Below are 19,579 nucleotides of genomic sequence, written 5' to 3'. Positions count from 1 at the left end.
GGTGCCTGGGGAACGGGGATAATCGAACCTGGATTGCAGCACAGATGTGGAACAGGATGGAGCAGCTGCTTGCAGCAACTTGTTTGTGAGCCTGGGCCCAGAGAGGTGATCCAGCCCCAGGGGAGGGTGCAGGGTGCTTGCATCCAGTGATTTCGTGTCGTGGTTTGGTGGGAACTTGCTGTCCACCCTTCAGCCGTGCTGGCAGCCTCGGCAGGGAGGCACAGAGCCTCAGCTGGAGTGACAGACCAAAGAGAGTGTACTCACTTTCCTTTCCTCTGTTTATCACCTCTGCTAAGAGTTATTTGATCAGGCAAAACGTAGAAATTCAGGGAATAGCTCCATGTTGGGAGAACAAATTTCCCTGCCAATTTAAATAGACTATTAGAGTATTGTTTCCTACTTTAAATTAAAAATTAAAGTAAATGGTTCATGCTACAATGACTCGCAACAGTAGCCTCTTCCATTATTTCCTCCTTTATTGAGTCTCAGATTTGGTTTTAAGCAGTGATTTACTGTCCTGCTGCTGCCCCCCCACCATCCCTCACCCAGGGGTTTTTCTTCTCCCAGCTGCAGCCCCAGAAGAAGGTCTTCAGACTCTGTTGTTTTAATAATTTGATTTCTGTATTCACCCTCGGTTTGTCACTCGTGGCAGATCTGTGTGTGGAGCTGGGCTGTGGCAGGATCAGGAGCAGGCAGGCTGCAGGCTCAGGCCATGGCAGGGTGCAGTGGACGTGTCCCACATGGACTCTGAACCAGTGTTTGTTGGGTGATGGAAATGGTGCTGGTGAGTGCTGGCAGCCCCTGGGGTGGGTACAGGCAGGGCTGAGGGTTTCCCAGGGAGGTTATGAGTGTTGCAGAATTTCAGGTCCTGTCTGGAAAGGGATAAACGTGCTGCTGCAGTTTTGGAGAGGAGCACCAGGAACCTTTAAATCTCCATCAGCCTGGCTCCCAGCTCCAGGGAAGAACCTTGTGCTGCATTCCAGGACTGGTCCAGGAAACCTCTGCAGCCCCCCCTGGGCTTACAGAAGTGTCTCTGGGAGAGGAGGGATGGGACTGTGTCCCCTTTCTGCTGCCTTCCCTGGACCCTCAGGTTCTGTGCTGCCCGACACCTGTCCCCGGGTGTGCAAACTGGGGATTGAAAGTGGTCTCCCCTCAGGGATATCCCAGTCTTTAAAGCACCAGGCAGTGGTGATTGAGCCAGTCCTGGCACTAAGCCACCACTGTTGTTCGGAACACCCGGGCAGTGTCAAAGCTCTTCCACAGAGGAGGAGCACCAGGCACGGCTATGTTGCAGTTATTTTAAAAATAAAGATGACACTGTCATTTAAAATTAGGCTGGGTTTGATGTGCTGAGAGCCCGTGTTTGTCAGCAGACGTTGGGAGGAGGAAGGGCGTGTGTGCTGGCTGGGGCTGGCCGGGCTCCAGGCAGAGCTGCCGCAGGAGGATGTGCAAGTTGTTGCTCAAGCATCCTAGAAAACTTGGGGGAAGCTTAGACCAGTAGAAGTTTTCACTCTAATCAGTGATTTGAGTGATCCCAGCATGTCTGCTTCGCTGGGTTTGCTTAAAAATGCTGCTCTGGGAAACTTTAAGCGCTTTAGTTATTCCAAAAATGTATTTTGTTGGAGCAGTTGACCTTTAGCTGCGTTATTCCGAGGCTGCCGCGTATCTGACACGCTCTGCTCCCCTCGCTCCCACACAACCCCAGAGTGGCTGCTGCTGCATTCCCTGTTCAGAGTGAGCCATGGGAAGTTGACAGCTTGACCCAGGTAATTTTTTGCCTTGTTCTGGCCCAGGTGATTGTTTCCTTGGGTGACAAACATGGTTATATAACTGCGCTGAGCTAAGCAGCCCAGCTGGCTGGCGGGGAGCCCGGCCAGACTCGGCTCCGAGGCCCTTGGGAATGCCTGCACTTGTAATAAAATGTGGGCTTGTTTTTAATTAGAACCATCCTTTAGTTCAGCTCCGAGAGACAGAAGAGCAAGACCCATGTAGAGGATTCAAGCCCCCCAGATGCTTCATTTATGATAGATTTTTCTGTTCTGTCTTTTAATCAGGGCCAGGGTATAAGTTTGAAGCTGAAATTTATGTTGGAAGGAAGGAGGAGAGGAGAGAAAGGGGGACACGAGGTGGGAGATGGCTCCGACTGTGATGAACAGTAGGTTGGGAGGGAAGGAAGGAAGGAAGGAAGGAGCTGCCAGGGTTCCTGGCCACCCTCTTCCAAACGAACAGCTTCGTCTGCATGACATAAACCAGCATTTCACAGTGGGTTTCTGCTGCCCTGCCAAGTTCTCCACTTGGGAAGCAAGGCAAAATTTTTCCCTCCCCTCCTGCTGCAGAGAGGTTTGCAGGGATGTAGCCTGGGAGAGAGATCATACTCCTATCTAAATCCTTCTGGCTCCCAGAGCAAGGAAGGTTATTTCTAACCACAACACAGTGTAGTCTAGCTATGAAAATCCTGCTTGTAGTATGAAAACCTGGCTCTAGGACAAAAATAGAACAGGGTTGATAAGGCAGAGCCAGAAACAAGGGCTGATTTCATCAAGGTTGCCAGATGTCCTGCTTTTAACAAGGAAATAGGATTCTTGTACATGAGCTTTGCTGGGATCCTGCTCTGGGGCCGTGTCCCAGCGGAGCAGCTCCTCAGTGCCGAGCTCAGGGGCAGGTCCAGAGGGTCCTGCCTGTGTGGCTCATGCCTATGATTCCTCCTCTCCTCTTCCTTCCTTCCATTCTTCCTCTGACCCCTTTCCTGTTGCTGCAGGGACAGGATACAGGGTGCCCCCCTGCCCCAGGCGTGTGCCACCTCTGAGGGATCCCTGGGTGCTGGAGCTCCAGCCCCGCTCTGGGCATGGCTGTGCCCATGGAGGGCCCTGCAGGACGCACTGGGGACTGCGGGGACACGATCAGGCACATCCCTGGTGTCCGAGTGAGGAAGACATTAGGAGGAAAGGCTTGTTCCTTCTGTTGCAGGGCAGTTAAGGTGTGGAGAAGGGATGTGTAGGATTCCCAGCTCTCCCGCTGCCGGGCTGAGCGAGGCTGGGGCAGGGCTCTCTGTGAGCTCCGGGGTGCTCGGGGTGCTGCAGACTCCCAGCAGCAGCTGAGTCAGTCGGGGTGGCCAGACTCCAGCTGGAACTCTGGTCTGCAGCCCGTTCTCCCTTATAAAATGGTTGCAAAACACCCATGTGGAATGTCTGTGCTCCTCCTGCCCATGGCTTTCCAGACCGTCCCAGCGTGGCTGGGAAGCCACTTGGGCTCCCAGTTGTGAAGGAATATCACATCTATTTATACCCTTTGGGCTGGGGCATCTTTTGAGCTGAAACTTGAAAGACTCGTTCCTGGCTGTTTTGAGGATTTCTGAATATGAATCACAAGGAAATTGCATAACACTGCAGCATTTCCTCCCATTGCTCCGGACCTTGCAAACACCACGCTCCCCCAGGGAGACCAGGGAATTCTGGCAGGACTGGCCCATTCTGACAGTCCACATGGAAAGTCTGGCTTGAAGGGAAGGTCCTGGAACCAGTGAAAGGAGCGTGAGGTGGAATCTTCCACGCCAGGGCATGGAGTTGAAATCCTTTTCTGATGGAGATCCCCCTCTCTGCAAACCAGGGCTGCTGGCCTCTTGGTCTCCAGTGCTTTCCTTAAACCCCTCTTCCCTCTGAGCAGCTGGACAATCCTGTCCTCTAGATTTTAGCTGTTGGGCAGAATTTCATGCCCATGTTGGAGTTTGAAGGATTTAGGGAACCGTGCTAAAAACTGCAGCCTCCAAGGGGTGCAGCTTAGGTTGGGCCGTTTTGGATTTTGAACTTTAAACAAAAATCTGCTTTTTGTCTGTGTGTTCATGGAAATGTGTGTTTGTGGCACACATAGGGAAGCACAGCCCCTGTCTTGTGGAGGTTAATAAGCACCATGGGCAACAGCATGACCGCTGAAATGAGGAAATAGAAATGAAATTACTCAACATCATCTTTTTGTAGTTCCCCTTCCAACTCCCAACTCCTTCCTTTTCTTTTCCCACAATCCAGTGTCATCCCAAACCACTCACATACCCATTTGTTCTTTGCATGTCATGGGTGCAGTTTGTTTAGGATCAGGTTGGAAAACTGATGGGTTGAATTCTTCTTGATTTATCTGTGCCCAAGCAGAAAGTGGCATCAGATGATGAATAGTGGCTGTAGGACTACTGTCAGGTCTGGATGGTGGCCATCGGTGGCTGTAGGACTATTTTAGGCTCTGGATGGTGACTCTTGGTGGCTGTAGGAGTGCTTTAGGCTCTCAGTGATGGCCAACAGTGGTTGTAGAGGTGTTTAGGCTCCAGATGGCAGCTGTCAGTGGCTGTAGGAATGTTTTAGGCTCCAGATGGTGTCTTTCAGAGGATTTCTGATTACGAAAATCCACAGCTGATGTTTCCATGATCCACATCTCTGGTGTTGGGGTGTGTGGCAATGGCAGGACTGAATTTGGAGGGGGCAGGAGCAGGTGCAGCACCTGCATTGCTGCTTCTGCCCAGGCTTTGGTCCATGTGAAGCTGGGGACGTGAATCCAGGAACAAACACTGGGCTGTGAGTGAGTGACCCCAGCTCATCCCTCCAGCTCCAGGGGAGCGGGGAGCTGCCTCCTGGGCTGTGTGTTCCTCTACCACACCCTCAAACATCACAGACCTCTTAATCATCCCTATAAAACCATTTCCTCTGCAAAGCACAACATGTATTTGGTGAAATGTCTCACCAAAGGGGATAACTGGTTCTTTGATGAATTATCTTAAATATCAAGTTCGTAACTGAGCATAGTACAAGTGTCAAAGTAGTCACAAGTTGTAACTGTTCTTATAAAATTTATCTTTCTGGATTACTTACAGATGTGTCTTGGAATTTTTCAATAATAGCTCGTAGTAAAAGCCTTCTTTAAGCTTCCAAACAGCAATTATCCTGCAGGAATGAAGCAGCAGTAGCTTCTGCTAAAAAAAAGATACAGTCTGGTTTTGTTGAGGATATTTGACCACCTACAGTAGGAGTTCGGAAAACTAAATAAAAGACACCAAGGTCTGTACATTTTATCCTATGTTAATATTTTTTTTTTTTCTATACACATCACTTCTGAAACTGCCTGGTAAGGATGTTTTGGCTCTGGAGATACAGTCAAATGGGAGTAATTAGTGAGAGCGAGATGCTAAAGCATCGCAGTGCTGCAGGGCAGGGATCTGTCTCCACGTTAGTCACTAGTCCCAATTCTGGAAGTTTTATAACCCAGCCTGTTCCCACACGTGTCCGTGGGCCAGAAGCCCTTCACCTCCCAGCAATGTTTCTTCTCTCAGATTTCCCACCCTTTGTCAGTGACTAATACTGGAAAGTGAAAGAAGCTTTTTATTTCACAAGAAACTCTCTGGGTTTAGGGCTGTTTTCTCCAGAGTGTGTTACAACAGGAAAAACAGCGTGTGAGCATAAAAATACACTCAATTAATGGTGTTTTATTGTCTGGCATGGTGCTGGGCAATGTGTGTGTCTGCAGAGCTCCTGCCCAGGCCCTGTCCTCGGCAGAGCTCCCACGAGCTGTGTGTTGGATGCTGTCACCCTGTGAGGTGTCACCGCACTGTCCCTTCGTGTTCCCCTGGCACAGGCGTCGGAGCCCCTGTCCCAGAGCTGTGTCTGGTGTGAGGCAGGCACAGCCAGCCTGGGCATGGGAATGGTGCAAAGACGTGTGAGAGAGAGGGTGAGAGTGGGGGGAAAATCAAATCCAGTACCTGGCAGTTGTTTGGAAGAGGGTTCAGAAGAGCTTTTCCAAGGTGCTCCCAGCCCGTCTCTCCCGGGACAGAGGTGCTGCAGTCCCGGGCTCGGTGCCATGTGTGTGGTGTGGGGAATAGCAAGAACCTCTTTAAAATTCTGCACCCTTTCACAGGGGGAGGTTGGTCCATGAACTGACTTGTGTGTGAGGCTTCATCTTCAAATGCATCCTTCTGCTTTAAGTCCTGCCTGTTATCAGAGGTGTTTTGGAAAGAGCAGAGTATCAACGTCCCTAGGGCCAGGCTGGGCAGGAGCGACCTTTGCCAAGGCAGGAGCCCGAGGGGTTTGCCAGCAGAGCAGAGGTGACCCTGGGGGCACTGGAGGAGTCTCACTCTTGGACCTCTTACACAGCAGCCCTTTCCTCAAACTTGGAAACTTCCTCTTATCCTGAAAAACCTCTCTCTAAAAGATTTGAGGCAGTATAGGAAAAGCATTTCTTGGAAAAGGAAAGGTGTATTACAGACTTGGGGCTTGGTTAAAACGCTGCTGGTGTAGAGTGGTGTTAGTGGAGTAACAGAGACAATGGATAAAAGGTTTGTCCTCGATCAGATGGGTGTAGGGTGGCAGTGTCTCTGTGTTTTATGGTTGCTGTTGACCTCTGTGTGAAACTTCCCTCTCATTGTGTGCATGCTTTGCAATTAATGGCATAAGCATATTGTGTTTCCTTGTCTGCCCTTTTCCCTTGTTTTAAGAGCAGTCTCTGGTGATTAACAGCCTCTGTTGTTTCATGGATCCAAACTGGAAGAGCAAATGTCTAGGCAGAGGATCTCCCTGGAGCTGCTGTGCTGTGCACCAGGACTCAGGGCGGTTTGTGTTGGAAGGGCCTTAAAGCTCCTGTCATTCCACCCACCATTCCACCATCCCACTATCCCGGGTTGCTCCAAGCCTGATCCTTTGCTGTATTTGGTGTTCCCTGTGTGTGTGGGGGGTGAGCCAGGGCACGAAGTCTGTGTGTGATCCCAAGGAAGGGCCTTGTGTCTCCCAGGCTTTGAGTAACAGGCTCCCTTCAGTGCTCCCTCAGCAGAGGCACTGCAGTTGGAGGGAAGAACTTCCTTAGGGAAGGCTGACTCCATGGTGGGGCTGCAGGGCAGCAGCGCTGTTGAGGGAGCTGCTTCCTTCCCTCTTTCCACTCATTGTCCTGATATAAACACTGTTCCTAGAGGAAAACTCACTTGCTGACTGCAGCTGGTTTTGCTGCTGAATCATCCCCCGCTCGCCAGATGTGGCTGATGGATTTTCTCCTGCAAACAATCACCTCTGCTTGGTCTTGTGTTACGTAGCCAGGTGTCCTGGGAGGGGGAGTGGGAAGGTGCTCCTTGGCAGGATCAGTCCCTGCCCAAACCCCAGTTTTGAGCTGCTCCCTCAGATTTGTGCTTCCCTGAGCGTGCCCTGGGTGGTGGAGCTGGTCCAAGGTGTCCTGCCGTGCTCCGGCTGGTGCCCGAACAGGAGAGCGCAGGAATGGCCCGTGTTTGGGTGACATCCAGGGAAGGAATCCGTTTATGTGCCCTGCTGGTGACATGCCCTGGGACACACGGCCCTGCTGGGGTGTTTTTGACCGTGGGGGTTGCTGGGGCACCCCCGGTGAGCAGCAAGGTGAGCTCTCCTGTGCCGGCAGCGTCCGGCTGCCGCTGGCTCTGATCCTCTGAGAACATCACAGGCAGCTTCCCAGCCTGTCCTTCTGCTGGAGCTCCTGGGGGAGATCCCCACGGCAGGGACCCCGTGGGAAGCACAGACCCTCCCTGTTAATGTCAGGGACTGGGATCCCGTGGAGGCAGAGCCCTGCCTGCAGCCCGGAGCCTCTCCCGTCCGGTTGCTGCCTGAGTGTTGCTATCAACATGGCCTTTGGAAGCTTGCCTTGCCCGCTGGCTATTTCGGGAGGCAGCATGTGATGCAGGCAGCTCCCTGCTCCCTTTGGAAGGGGGCTCCCAGCCCTGTTCCCAACAGCTTCACCAGCCTTTTGTCCTGTTCAGTGGACAGTGCCCACTCGGCCACATCCAGGATGCTGCTGGAGTGCTGGGATGTGTGTGTGTGTTCCTGGTGGGACTCTGAGCACTGGAGGATTATTTTAAACCGCTTTAACTCTGTTGAGCTGGGGAAATACAACCTGTCTGAGGGCTGATCTTCTTACAGCTGCTGTTGGCATTATCCTGGGCTTTTAAACTGCCCTCACATCGTGGTTAAAACCTTCTGCCAGTGTTTTCCCCTGTTATTGTATCCACTGAAATGTCACTTTAATCTCCGGCAGCCAAGCTGTGGTGGTGATCGGGGTGGGAGGAGGAGCATCAATATTTGAAGGCTGGAGAGGCTTGGGATGGAGTCCTGGTGGCGGCTCTGCTGTGAGCAGTGCTGGATGCATTCAGTGCCTCATCCTGCTGCGCTTCTTGTCCTCTCTACATTAATGACATTCCTTTTCCTCTCCTGCTTGTTTGCTCAGGCTGTACCTGAGGAGGGTGGTACCTGCTCTCTGCCCGGATCGGACCCGCCAGAGGTTCCTGTAATGCCCATAGGGGAACTGCCTGCTTTGCTCTAAGTTTATATCCTTTATGTGTGTCTTTCAGGAGAGGAGTCTCAGAATCATGGAATAGTTTGGCTTGGAAGGGACCTTTAGAGGTCATCTAGTCCAACCCTGCCTTCACTTGGTTTAGAAACCTCTGTAATTTCTGGTTTTACCTGGTCCATCCCATTTGCATTGTTTCATTTTAAGAGCTGTCCTAGTCAGTATTTTAACATAACTCCAGAGCTGGGGCAGCCCAACATTTGTGTGCAGAAGGTCACGGTGGTGTTTGAGGACCCGGCTGCTGGGGGAGGTCCTGGCAGCAGACACACTGGGGTGACACCAGCCATGCCAGCAGTTCCAGCCCAGCTGGAGCCAGGGTCTTCATAAGACTTTCTGCTTGTGTTTTCCAGGTGTACAACTCGAACAAGGACAGCCAGAGCGAAGGCAGTGAGTATTTCTTCTCAAGCCTGACCCCTGGGAGGTGGCTGAGCTGTGGGAGGGGTCAGCAGGGCATGCTGGTGACACTGGGCTGTGCTGGGCTCCCCGGGGCTGGGGGTGACAGAGCTCAGCATGGGGACCCCAGGGTGGCTCCAGGGAGAGCTGAGTGTGACACCCAGCAGGGACAAGGGGCAGAAACCTGCTGGTGGGACCTGGGGCCATGGAGAGCAGTGCCAGGCAGTTCCCTGCACCCCTCAGGGTGTGTCCCTTCCTACCCCACACCGTGTCCCCGTCCCAGTGGCACTGCAGGGGTCTGGTGGCCTCAGGATCTGCTCCTGAAGCTCAGCAAGAGGGTTCAGGTGATGCCTGGGACCAACCAGTTCTCCTCTCTGGGCCAGAATGTGCAGGGTGAATGTGTCTTTCCAAAGGGGAATTGGAGCAGAAATACAGGAGTAAGGAGGTCCTGCCTTATCAAGATTGTTAACAAGAGCCCTTAAAAATAAAAAAGCAGTTTTTATTGTAGTTCAGGCAATCAAAGCCTTGAGTCAAGAAAGCACTTATTTTTCTTCCTAGAGCAGCAGTTGCACCTGGTCCTGCCTCTTATGTCCTGTGTTTTAAAACCCCTAATTGAGCCATTTCCCAGTAGGTTGGATTTGCCATAATTGCAATACTCCAGCCCCTGATCCCTTCCCTCCTTCCCTCAAAGCCACTGGTCAGGTGGGGCCCAGCCTGGGCTGATGCTCAGTACTTGGTTCATTTTGGTGCTGCCTCAGACACCGCATTTTCATCTGGAGCTGAAGCATTTTTCTCTCAATAATTGGTGTAATTTGCAGCTAATTTTCCTCACATCCATTTCAGCCCTTGCACAGAGCTGTCTCTTCCCCCTCTCTGCTCTCTCCTCTGTGCTTTCTCCTTCCCTTTGGTCATCCCTGCACATCCATCTTGTCTTGCATGTATCACCTGGCTCTGTCCCTCCCAGGTGATCCTCACAGAGCTCAGTGCTGTGCCTCACACTGGGAAGGGTAGCATGGCCAGTGCCCTTGGGGTGGGAACTCTGCCAGAACAGCTCCTCTTGTCTCTTTTTTCCAGAGGGGCAAAAGGAGTCTGTGAGGTGCTGAGAGCAGGAGCAGCTCAGCTCCGTCCTGCCCGGCTGTGAGCTGTCACCGCTCCGTGTTCCCTGCACACAGCCCTGCCTCTGCCAGCTCCGTACCTGCTGGTTTGGCTCAAGACACCATTTTGGTGGTCTCTCTTAAAAATGAGACTGGTTCTCCTTGTCTGCTCCTTGTCTGTCCTTCCTGGTTCTGGGGGTGGCTTGGGACCCCTGGCTGAAGGTGCTTCAGAACCCTCTGCTTGGGCTGGGGCTGCCACTGCTGTGGGCAGAGGTCTGACTGCTTCAGCCTCATTAAATCCCAGTTTTAGAGCTCTGCCTGCCTCACCAGCCACTCTAAAATTGATTCAGCAACTGGCTTTCTGCCAGCAGCCCTTGATACAGGAGCTTCCTATAAGGACTTGAAATGAGTGTGGTGATTGAGTGGGTCCGGATGCAATTCCTGACCCCGGGAGCCTCTATACCTCTGCTTCCTGCCTGCACTTATGGAGGCTGAAAGTCCCTCACAGTGCTGTGGTGGCACTTTTGGGACACTGTAATTTTGCAGAGCTTCTGAGTTTTCTGTCCTGCTGTGTGGCCAGATGGCCGTGGGCCTGTGGGCGATTTGTCTTGATCTGCTGTGGAGGGGGAGGAAGCCGAGCAGAGGGGCTGAGTGGTGTCACTGAACCATGAGAGCCAGGGGAATTTAGCTGCTCTAGTTTGCCAACCAGAAGGACTTGCCCTGCTCTGTGGAAACAAATCCTCTAGGCCATTCGTGCTTATTGCATGGAACAGCACAAAATTCCTCCTTTCCCTTCCCTCCCACCATTTCTCTCTCTGTCTCCCACATCCACCTGGTTCCCCATTAGTAGGACTCCACTGAAAGCAGTCTTTTACAAGCTCTTCACAGACCTTGAGTCCCTTGGCTGCCCTGTCTGCTGCGCCCTTGTCTGGGTGCCCTGGCCCTTCCCAGCAATCACAGTCATGGAATCCCAGAATATTTTGGTTGGAAGGACTTTAAAGCTCCTCTTTTCCCCTCCCTGCCATGGGCAGGGACACCTTCCACTGTCCCAGGCTGCTCCAAGCCCCAATGTCCAGCCTGGCCTTGGGCACTGCCAGGGATCCAGGGGCAGCCCCAGCTGCTCTGGGCACCCTGTGCCAGGGCCTGCCCACCCTCATTGTATAAAACTTCTTGCATTTCTCTAACCTAATCTGACCCTCAACCTTCCTTTCCTGATCTTGGCACTCACTGGTAGGTAGACCCCTGAAAACTCATTTCTGGTAAGACTTGAAAGCTCATTCCTCTGGTCTCTGCTTCACGATTTACCCCCTCCTCTGTGGCTCTTATTTCCAAAATGTCTTTGAAAGAATTCAAACCAGTGATGGTTTCATGGCACAGAAATGTGTGGTGGGGAGGCAGAGGAGCTGCTTTGACCTTGCACTGCCCTGACACACAGCTGGAGGCAGCCAGGCTGACAGAGCTGATTCAGCCCTCCTGCCCCCTTCCCGATGCTCTGATATGTCACATCAGCATAAAGGAAAGGAATTAATGGATTATATAGAAATAATCTGCCAGGCAAAAATAGAACGAGATGAGCCCAATTCAGTAGCACTTGGAATGTGATGCTACTTGAAGGTCAGATGAGTGTGGGCGTGTGTGGGCAGCAGCTGCTGTACAGGTGATGTGTATCACCTTTGCTGACGTAAAATGCTTCTGGGATGGATTACAGCCTGGGCAGGGCATCTCCTTGGGCACTGAATGCTGCTGCTGGAGGGAAGAGCCTGTGACACGTGTGGTGGTCTGGAGCTGAGCCTCATACCCTTCCCTGAGGAAGGAGAGCCTCAAGGGAGGGAGGCTCTTCTGCTTGTCCTCAGAAAGGCAGGCAAGGACAGTTTAGATTGGAAGTCAGGGAAAATTTCTTCCCTGAAAGGGCTGTCCTGCCCTGGCACAGCTGCCCAGGTCAGGGGTGGGGTCCCCATCCCTGGAGGAGTTTTATGGACATGTGGCTCTTGGGGACATGGGTCAGTGGTGGCCTTGGCAGTGCTGGGGAAGTGCTTGGATTTGATGCCCTTAGGAGGATTTTCAAACCCAGATGATCCCATGGACCTGTGATCTGGACAGCAGCAGATCTAGATCTGCTTTTGATCTGACATTGCTGAACCAAATCATTTGGTAAAGGACTGAGATAAAGAGCAGATGCTCTGAGAGAGGGGAAATCAAGCTTTTACAATGCTCATTAAAAGTTAAATTTAAGGATGAGTAGAGGCACTTTGGATATTTAATCAGATATTATTTCTGGACATAACTACTGCAAATAAATCCCTGACCTTTCCTGATCTAGAGCTTGTCAGTGAGTGGGAGAGCTTATTCATCTGCTTAGGGGGATTATGCCAGGTCACTTCCATCCAGAGGCACTGCTGGGTTTCCTCCTCCTGCGATTGCTGCGGGGAGGTGGGATCCCAGCCCTGCCTGGCTGCGGGGTGGTGGCTCTGCAGGGTTATGGAGTCAGGGAATGCGTTGGACTGAAAAGGACCTTAAAGATCATCCGGTTCCACCTCTGCTGTGGGCAGGGACACCTTCCACTACTGCAGGTTGCTCCAAGCCCTGCCCAGCCTGGCCTTGGGGATCCAAACACGCAAGGGACTAAAGGATAACTGCTGGTCTGTGAATGGGTTGGCACCTCCAGTGCATGGCAGAGAGCCTGAAGCACTGACCCAGACTGACAGCACCACGCAGGGATATCCACAGGTCAGGGTCACACCAGTGCCAAGGCAGGGCTGATCAGACCTGCTGAACTGGGTTTGCTGGAGCAAGAGAGTTTCCACACCACGGTTTTGAGCTTCTCAGGTACCCCTGTGTTTATCGGTGGCCTGGGAATGGCAGCTGTTCCCTGCTGGTGGATGGCACGTTGGGTTTATGCTGCATCCATGCTGGGTGCCCAGCAAAGGGCCCTGCAGCTTCTGGATTATCCTCACGTCCTGTGGCACAGGCATCCTGCAGCTCGTGTGCTTGTGTTGGCTCGGCGCTTCAGCCTGCTTGCCCAGAAAAATATAATAGAGCTGTTTTACTTTGCACTGTTTTGGGTCCTTGTGCCATTCAGCAGACAAAACCCGTCCCCAGCAGAGGACTCAAAACAAGGGATTAGGAGGGGGCTGCTCCATGCGAGCGTGAGCTGGCAGCGGCTCACGGAGCTGCCGTGGATTGTGCGGGAATGAGCGGCGTGAGCAGGGGAATGCAGAGGAGGGAAGCTGCACGTGCCTTGCTGGGAGGCACTGCCAGCCCTGGGCTCTGCTCCCTTCCTGCCCTGCTCTGCACAGAGCAGAGAGCAGAGCTGTGCCTCTCTCTGAGCTGTGCCTCTCTCTGAGCTGTGCCTCTCTCCGAGCTGTGTCTCTCACATCACTGCATTCCCTGGGGTCTGGAGCTGTTCGTGACTTTGCCCACCCTTCTTCCTGCCCTGTGGAAGGTTTTCCAAACCTTTCTGTAGGGGGGAACTAATGTTCCATCACAAATAGCTGTTTGTGGGCAGTGTTTTCCAGCAGTGGTGGAAAGCTGTCTGTGGGATGTGTTCTTCCAGCAGGTGTTTGGATCCCTGTATTAGTAATTCCTTGAACTTAGAAGTGAAAACCTGCATTGGCATGAGTGAATTGAGTTGTACATCCCATTAACCCTCATGTTTTAGCTCTCACTCTCGGGCAGAGGCAGCTGCCTTTGGGATATCCTCATTTGCACCAAAAGAATATTTCATTGGTGCTAATAAAATAACTTGATCTGTGCTGGGTGAGGCTGAGTGTGGGGCTCACCAGACAATGTTGTTCAGCTGGACTTTGTCTTGCTGGGGGCAGGAGTGGCTGCCTGGGGGATGCAGGGGGCCGGGGTCAACCCTGACAGGCTCCCCAGGGACAGGTCCCCTCCCACGGAGCATAGGAGGTGCTTTGGACAGAGATTTGACCCCAAATTCATTCCCATCTCCCAGCCCCTGTTGCTCTTCCACTGCCATAAGCTGTCAGGTCTCTCCTTTTCAGGTGATGTTTTTACCTCCATACTTTCATAGAATCACTGAGCAGTTTGGTTTGGATGCTCTCCAGCCCATGGATGGCTTGGTTAGCTGGGTGCAGGATTTATAGGATCTCCCTGGAACTCATCAAGCAAGACATGAAAATGTGCCATTTTCAAGGACTTGTTGTGTCAAAATGTACGATTTCATTTCTTTCCAAGCAACCTGTTGTCAACTTTCCAGACAAGTTTGGGTTATCTCACCTTGATCCTAAATTAATTTTCGGCCATCTGCATGGGTAGATGCCTGGCAGAGGCCAGGGCAGGTGTGGAGGGCCTGGTTCAGAGGGCTGTGGAGGCTGGAATGATGATCAGTGTCTGTGCTTGCCCGGGTTACAGCTGGTACAAACTGCTGTACTTGTGTTTTTCTACCCCCATTTGTCTCCTGCTCGTCCGGGCAGTGGTGCAGCGTTGCTGGGATGGCAGGGATTCAGGAGGAGCCTGGTGCTCCCTGCGGGGCCCTGCCCTGCCAGCTGTTCACCACTGCTCTCCTCCCTTCCCCTGCAGCTGCCCAGCTGGACAGCATCGGCTTCAGCATCATCAAGAAGTGCATCCACGCTGTGGAAACAAGAGGTGGGGCAGCTCTCGGGCTGGGCTTGCTCTGGGGCAGCTCTTGGCAGTGGAGCAGTTGTTTTCCTGCCCTTCTCATGGACAGAATGATTCATGAACCCTCGGACCCACATCAGATGAACCCGTAACGTGCTTGGGCCAGTGCTGAGAAGCGTTTGCCCCACGGCTGGGCCAGCAGGGACTCTCAAACATGGGGCAGAGTTAGCAAAGGACACACTGGGTGTGCAAAAGGGGGGACAGGACCAAAGGGTGGGGGTTCACTTCAGCATCCTTCCTGCAGGAATGCTGCCAAGCACATCCTCTCACATGGGATTCCTTCCCCAAAACTTCCTGTGAATCTGCTTGTGTACAGGTGGGATTGTCCCAGCCCCGCAGGGAGAAGTCAGATGCAACAGGTTCAGACCTCAACCTGAAGGACTTGACACAGTAAAATTTTCCCAAATTGTCCTTGTTAAGTGCAGATCCTGCATGGGGCTGCCATGGCTGTGGGAAGGAGGAAAAGTGTTCTTAGACCCTTATTCCTGAGCTAACTGGGGGTAACATTTCTAATGGATACATGAAAACCTTGATATCAACCCCGAATTTTGCAATCTTCTATAGCTTTGTATTTAATTGGTGAGAAGGTTTAATTGGCTTTGCTATTTGAGAAGCCAAAGAAGTGAAAGAAATCTTCACAGCTCTTGTGACCTTCTCCTGATAAGCTCCTTGTTTTTCCTAGGGATCAATGAGCAGGGGCTCTACCGGATTGTCGGGGTGAACTCCAGAGTTCAAAAGCTGCTGAGTATATTAATGGGTGAGTATCTGGAATTTTGGTAAAGGCAAGTAGGATGTGCTGCTTTGAAGTCTTGCCAAGCAGGAGCAGAGGCTCTTGTCGGGGTCCCTAATGGTGGTGCTGTGCCCTTAGGACCATGCTGGTCGAGGCCGAGAGGTCCCGGGCACCATGGGCAGGTCTGAAGGTAGGACTCGTGTAGGACCTGGCTTCACCAGGTCCTGCTGCAGTCACTGGTGTCCTGCTCACACACGCTCCCAGTTCTGGCAGCCTTCCCAAATGCAAACCAAAATCTTCAAAGCTTTCAGCTATTTCTTTGGCTTTTCATCTCCTACCTGCCCCCTTGTTCCCAGCACCCTTTGAAGTGATTTTCTCCTGGATGTTGCATGCTGCCTGTGGCTGTTCTTGCTTTCCCCACCGACTTTCTTGTGCCTGTTTATCTCAGTCTTGCCCAGAGTTTTCCAGCACGTGTTTCCCTCGTGATTCTGGCATTGACTGAGGCATTGGATCCTGCAGTTCTGGATGCTCCATAGGGACAAGCTGCTGGGTCTTGCCACAGCAGAGCTTGGCTCTGGCTGTGTGGGACAGACCCATTTCAGCCCTGACCTCACAGGCAGCATTTCCATCCCACAGCTGCAGCCCTGGACCAGTCTGTCCATCTGTCCAGACACGCCTGAGACAACAGTGGAAGAGAGAACAGAACTGGGCTGGAGCAGGGCAGCTGCCCTTGGTCAGTCCTGTGTGATGCTGCTCAGGCTTGGCCAAACCACGGATGAAATAGCTGTAGGAATAGGGAAACAGATGCTTACTAATTTGTTAGTGCCCTCTTGAATGTGTCTGTTACTCCTTGGGGAAAATGAATGACATTTCTGGTCATCTTCTTCTTTCCCTTTACATATTTTCTTTCCTTTGTTACACGATTTCCTTTTCCTTGTCCTTGCAAAACTTCAGTGCTCCTTTCTCTGCATATTTCATCTTGCAGAGGGTTTTCATCTGTTGTGTTTGAACATCTTTTCCTTCTCCTTTTCCAATCCCTCCTTCTTTTCCCACCATTAAGGTGTTTGCTGAGCAAAGCCCATGGTGGCTGTTACAGCTGGCAGTGTTAACCTATGGAAAATTGGTAATCCAGGAGACTGGAGCAGAAGAGCACAGCTCTAAATCCGGGTGCAGGGGACCTCTTTGCTCTGGCATTTGGAAAGTTCACTGCAGTCATGAGAGCTGGTGGTTGATGCTGTTACTAGAGAAGTTTGGCGCAGGCTGGGGACATGTGAAGGTGCCCTGTGGTCCCAGGGCTGTGGGAGCCAGCGCTGGCCCATGGCACTCACGGTGGGCACGGGGAGAGCATCGATTGAAGAGCACTGCTGATAAAAACAGGCTGGGGTTGGTGCCCTGGGGCAGGTCCTGGCAGGTCCACAGCCAGGTCCTCTGGGATGCTCATCACCTCATCCGTCGTGACAGGGCCTTGGACCCTGTTCTGTCACAAAGGTGTCAGTCCTGGTGTCAGTCCTGGGGCTGTGGCAGGTGGCAGAACTTGCCTGGGTGAAGAGCTCTGTGGAGCTGGGAGGGATTCAGTTTTGGACACCATCCAGCATCCATTATCTCCTCAGCCACTGAAGCCACTCAGCTGCCGCCCTCGTGTCTCATAAGGCGGTGATGGATCGCTGGTGCTTTTCCTTTGTCCCAGCGTGTCCTTGCTGGTTGTTGATGCTGGAAGCCCCTTTGGAGGTGAGTCAGGGCTGGAAGTGGGACAGACTCCTGTTGGGAATCCCCCATGGTGTTGACCATTGGGATGCTTTGCAAACCCATGACTCCATAATTTCTCCAAATTGTGGGGGATTAAATCTTCATCAGCCCCGGTGTTCGGGCTGTCTGTGAAGTCAGTGTTACACGGAAACGTGTCCCTTGTCAAACCCCATCTGTTCTCGCTGCCCTCAGGGCTCCTTGTGAATGGAGGAGCCAAATTGTGCTTGCACTGTCAGGTTTCCCTTATATTTAGAAATGAATGTGGGCAGTGTTACTGCTTCACATACAGTTTAAATGGCAAAAAGATTGAGTTTCCCTGAGCTGGTGTCAGTGACACTGCCGGGAAGGGCTTTGGCACGAGGTGTCCCTGCAGGAGGTTGGCGTGGTGGCCTCAAGGCACTGGCTCCCTGTGGGCAGCAGCTGGGTCAGGGGCAGCCTCAGCCCATGGGTTGGGTTTCAGGGCAGATCTTGTCGGGGTCTGGACTGGGGTGAAGCAGTGGGGGGGTGCTCCCAGGGCTGGTGGGGGGCAGATCATCTCCCCAGCATTCACTGGCACCGTGTGCCATCACAATGGGGACAAAATCCAACAAATAACTGAACTTTCATCAGTGGGAGCTCCCATGAAAGGGTTCATTGTGGCACTGTGGGGGCCCCAGCAGGGCTGAACTCTGCAGAAGGTGAGTTACAGCATCTGATCTGCTCTTGCTCCTTTGCCACATGGGCCATGAGGGCTGGGAGTGGGGCTCCTGCCAGCCCCTCACTGCTGGGGTGTATCATCCCTGAGGCTGTTTTGGAAGTCTCTGGATGATAATCACATTGGGGTGATGAGGTGGTTCCCCAGGTTGTTCCACTCACCCTGGAGAAATTTGTGAGAAACATCAGATCAGCAGCAAAAAAGCAGCTCGAGGGTTAATGCTGACTGTGGGCTGTGGGTGCTTTTCCAGCCCCTGGTTCCCCACTGGCCCCAGCTGCTGTGGAAGTGTGTCCTTGTGGGAGGCAGGGCTGGTGTGGCGCTGGCCGCGGTGTCGCTGCCCAGGGAGGCAGATGCTGCAGCTGGAGCCCAAGGCAGCAACTTTTTGCAGACTCATAAATTTGAAGGTCAAGGGAAGCTGATTAACTGCTCTGAGCCTTTTCATGGGACCAACTGTGGAATTTCACCTCGTGTTCCTTGATCCTGCCTAGGAACTGCTGGGTGAGCTTTTGCGCAGACACAGTTTGGAGTTGTTTGTTCTACTTTGGTTAAAAAGTTGGGGTTTTTTTAAAAGATGGAACTTCTGAGGGACTTTGTTGGTTTTTTTACTATGCCAAACTTAACCTTGACTCCATTAAAATTCTCTCCTTGTAAAGGCACTGCCATAGGAAGTTCCTTGGGCATTGACTCAGGAGGATGGAGGTCATTTGTGTGGTTGCTGAGACACACATGATCTCAGTGTGCATATGCATTTCTTACGTGTTTATTTTTCCAAGTGCACCTCTTGATGGTTTTTTTTTAATTAAAATTAACTCTTTGCCCCAAGGGAAAGCTGAACTCTATTCAGGGCATTCTTTTAAGTAGGTTGAAGATTACCCAATGGTTACATGGGGCTTTAAAATTCAAAAGTGCATTATTTGTGTCTGTGAAAAGGCAAAAAACCCTGAGCTGAGCCTGTGGGAGCAGATGGTGTGAGCAGCTGTGGCTGTGGCACCCTGGGCCTTGGGGACAGTGAGAGCCTGCGCTGCTCCCCAGGGACACTTGGCACTGGTGGGACCCGAGGCCAGGGACCCCCACAGGGGCTTCCCTGGGATTCTGGTGGGAGCAGGATCCTGGCTGAGTTTCCAGGATGGAGTTAGCAGAGAGTGTTGGTGGAGCAGCATCCAGGCAGGAGGGATCAGCACTCGGGGCATTTCTGTGCCCGGCTTTTCCGTGGCCTCGGCTTGGTGCTCCTGGCCCCGGCTCGGAGCCGTCACTGTCTGGGACTCGGTGCTGTGCCTGAGCCCACTTCCTGCTGGCCTGGTGGTGGCTGTGCAGGTGGCTGTGGCTGTAATGGCCAGCTGAGAGCTGGCTGGGGAGGTGGCTGCAGGATGATGATGCTGGACATTGTCAGGAAGAGGGTCCCTGTCTGTGCCTGGCTGTCACCGCTGTCACTGAGCACCACGGGCTGCTGTGCCCCGTGTCCTGGCACACTGCAAGCCACTCTGCTCCTGTCCTTGCTCAGGATGGAGGATTCCCTTTTCTTTCTCTCGTCCCATGCTGTGAGTTTGGCCCATCCTGGGTGATGAACCCCATGCCCCTGCAGATGTGTCCTGAGCTGGGAACAGCAAATAGAATGGGATGTGGTGGTCTCCCCACACAGCTGAGCAGGCACGAGCTGGAATTGTCTTCAGTTTCTTTCACTTACTGCCTTTTCATCTTTTTCCACAGATCCCAAAACAGCCACAGAGGCAGACACAGAGATCTGTGCAGAGTGGGAGATCAAGACCATTACTAGTGCACTGAAAACGTACTTGAGGTAAGGAGAAAAGCCTCACCTGGCTTCAGGAAGGGTTTGGTGGGGGTCTGGGGTTTTACTGCCCGTTATTGCAGACCCTTAACAACAGCACTTTGATAGAAACAGAGCAGAAACTGCTCTTAGGGAATTTATTCTGGCTTTTCCCTGACTTTCCA

General features: G+C 52.4%; 1 protein-coding gene across 3 annotated transcripts in view; it reads left to right on the top strand.

Moving 5' to 3' along the window:
• ARHGAP26 (Rho GTPase activating protein 26) overlaps positions 1–19,579 on the top strand; it is a 103,051-nt gene that overhangs the window by 39,743 nt on the left and 43,729 nt on the right. For all 3 annotated transcript variants that reach the window (XM_082291210.1, XM_082291209.1, XM_082291211.1), the window contains exons 12-15: positions 8,685–8,721; positions 14,361–14,426; positions 15,142–15,216; positions 19,337–19,424. In XM_082291210.1, coding sequence (XP_082147336.1) covers positions 8,685–8,721; positions 14,361–14,426; positions 15,142–15,216; positions 19,337–19,424 — 266 coding nt within the window. The remainder of the gene's footprint in view (positions 1–8,684; positions 8,722–14,360; positions 14,427–15,141; positions 15,217–19,336; positions 19,425–19,579) is intronic.

Source organism: Coloeus monedula (genome assembly GCF_965178545.1).
Source record: "Coloeus monedula genome assembly, chromosome: 15".
Taxonomy (NCBI): Eukaryota; Metazoa; Chordata; class Aves; order Passeriformes; family Corvidae; genus Coloeus; species Coloeus monedula.
The sequence above is the reverse complement of the archived record's forward strand: the minus strand, read 5'-3'. Positions and strand labels throughout refer to the sequence as shown.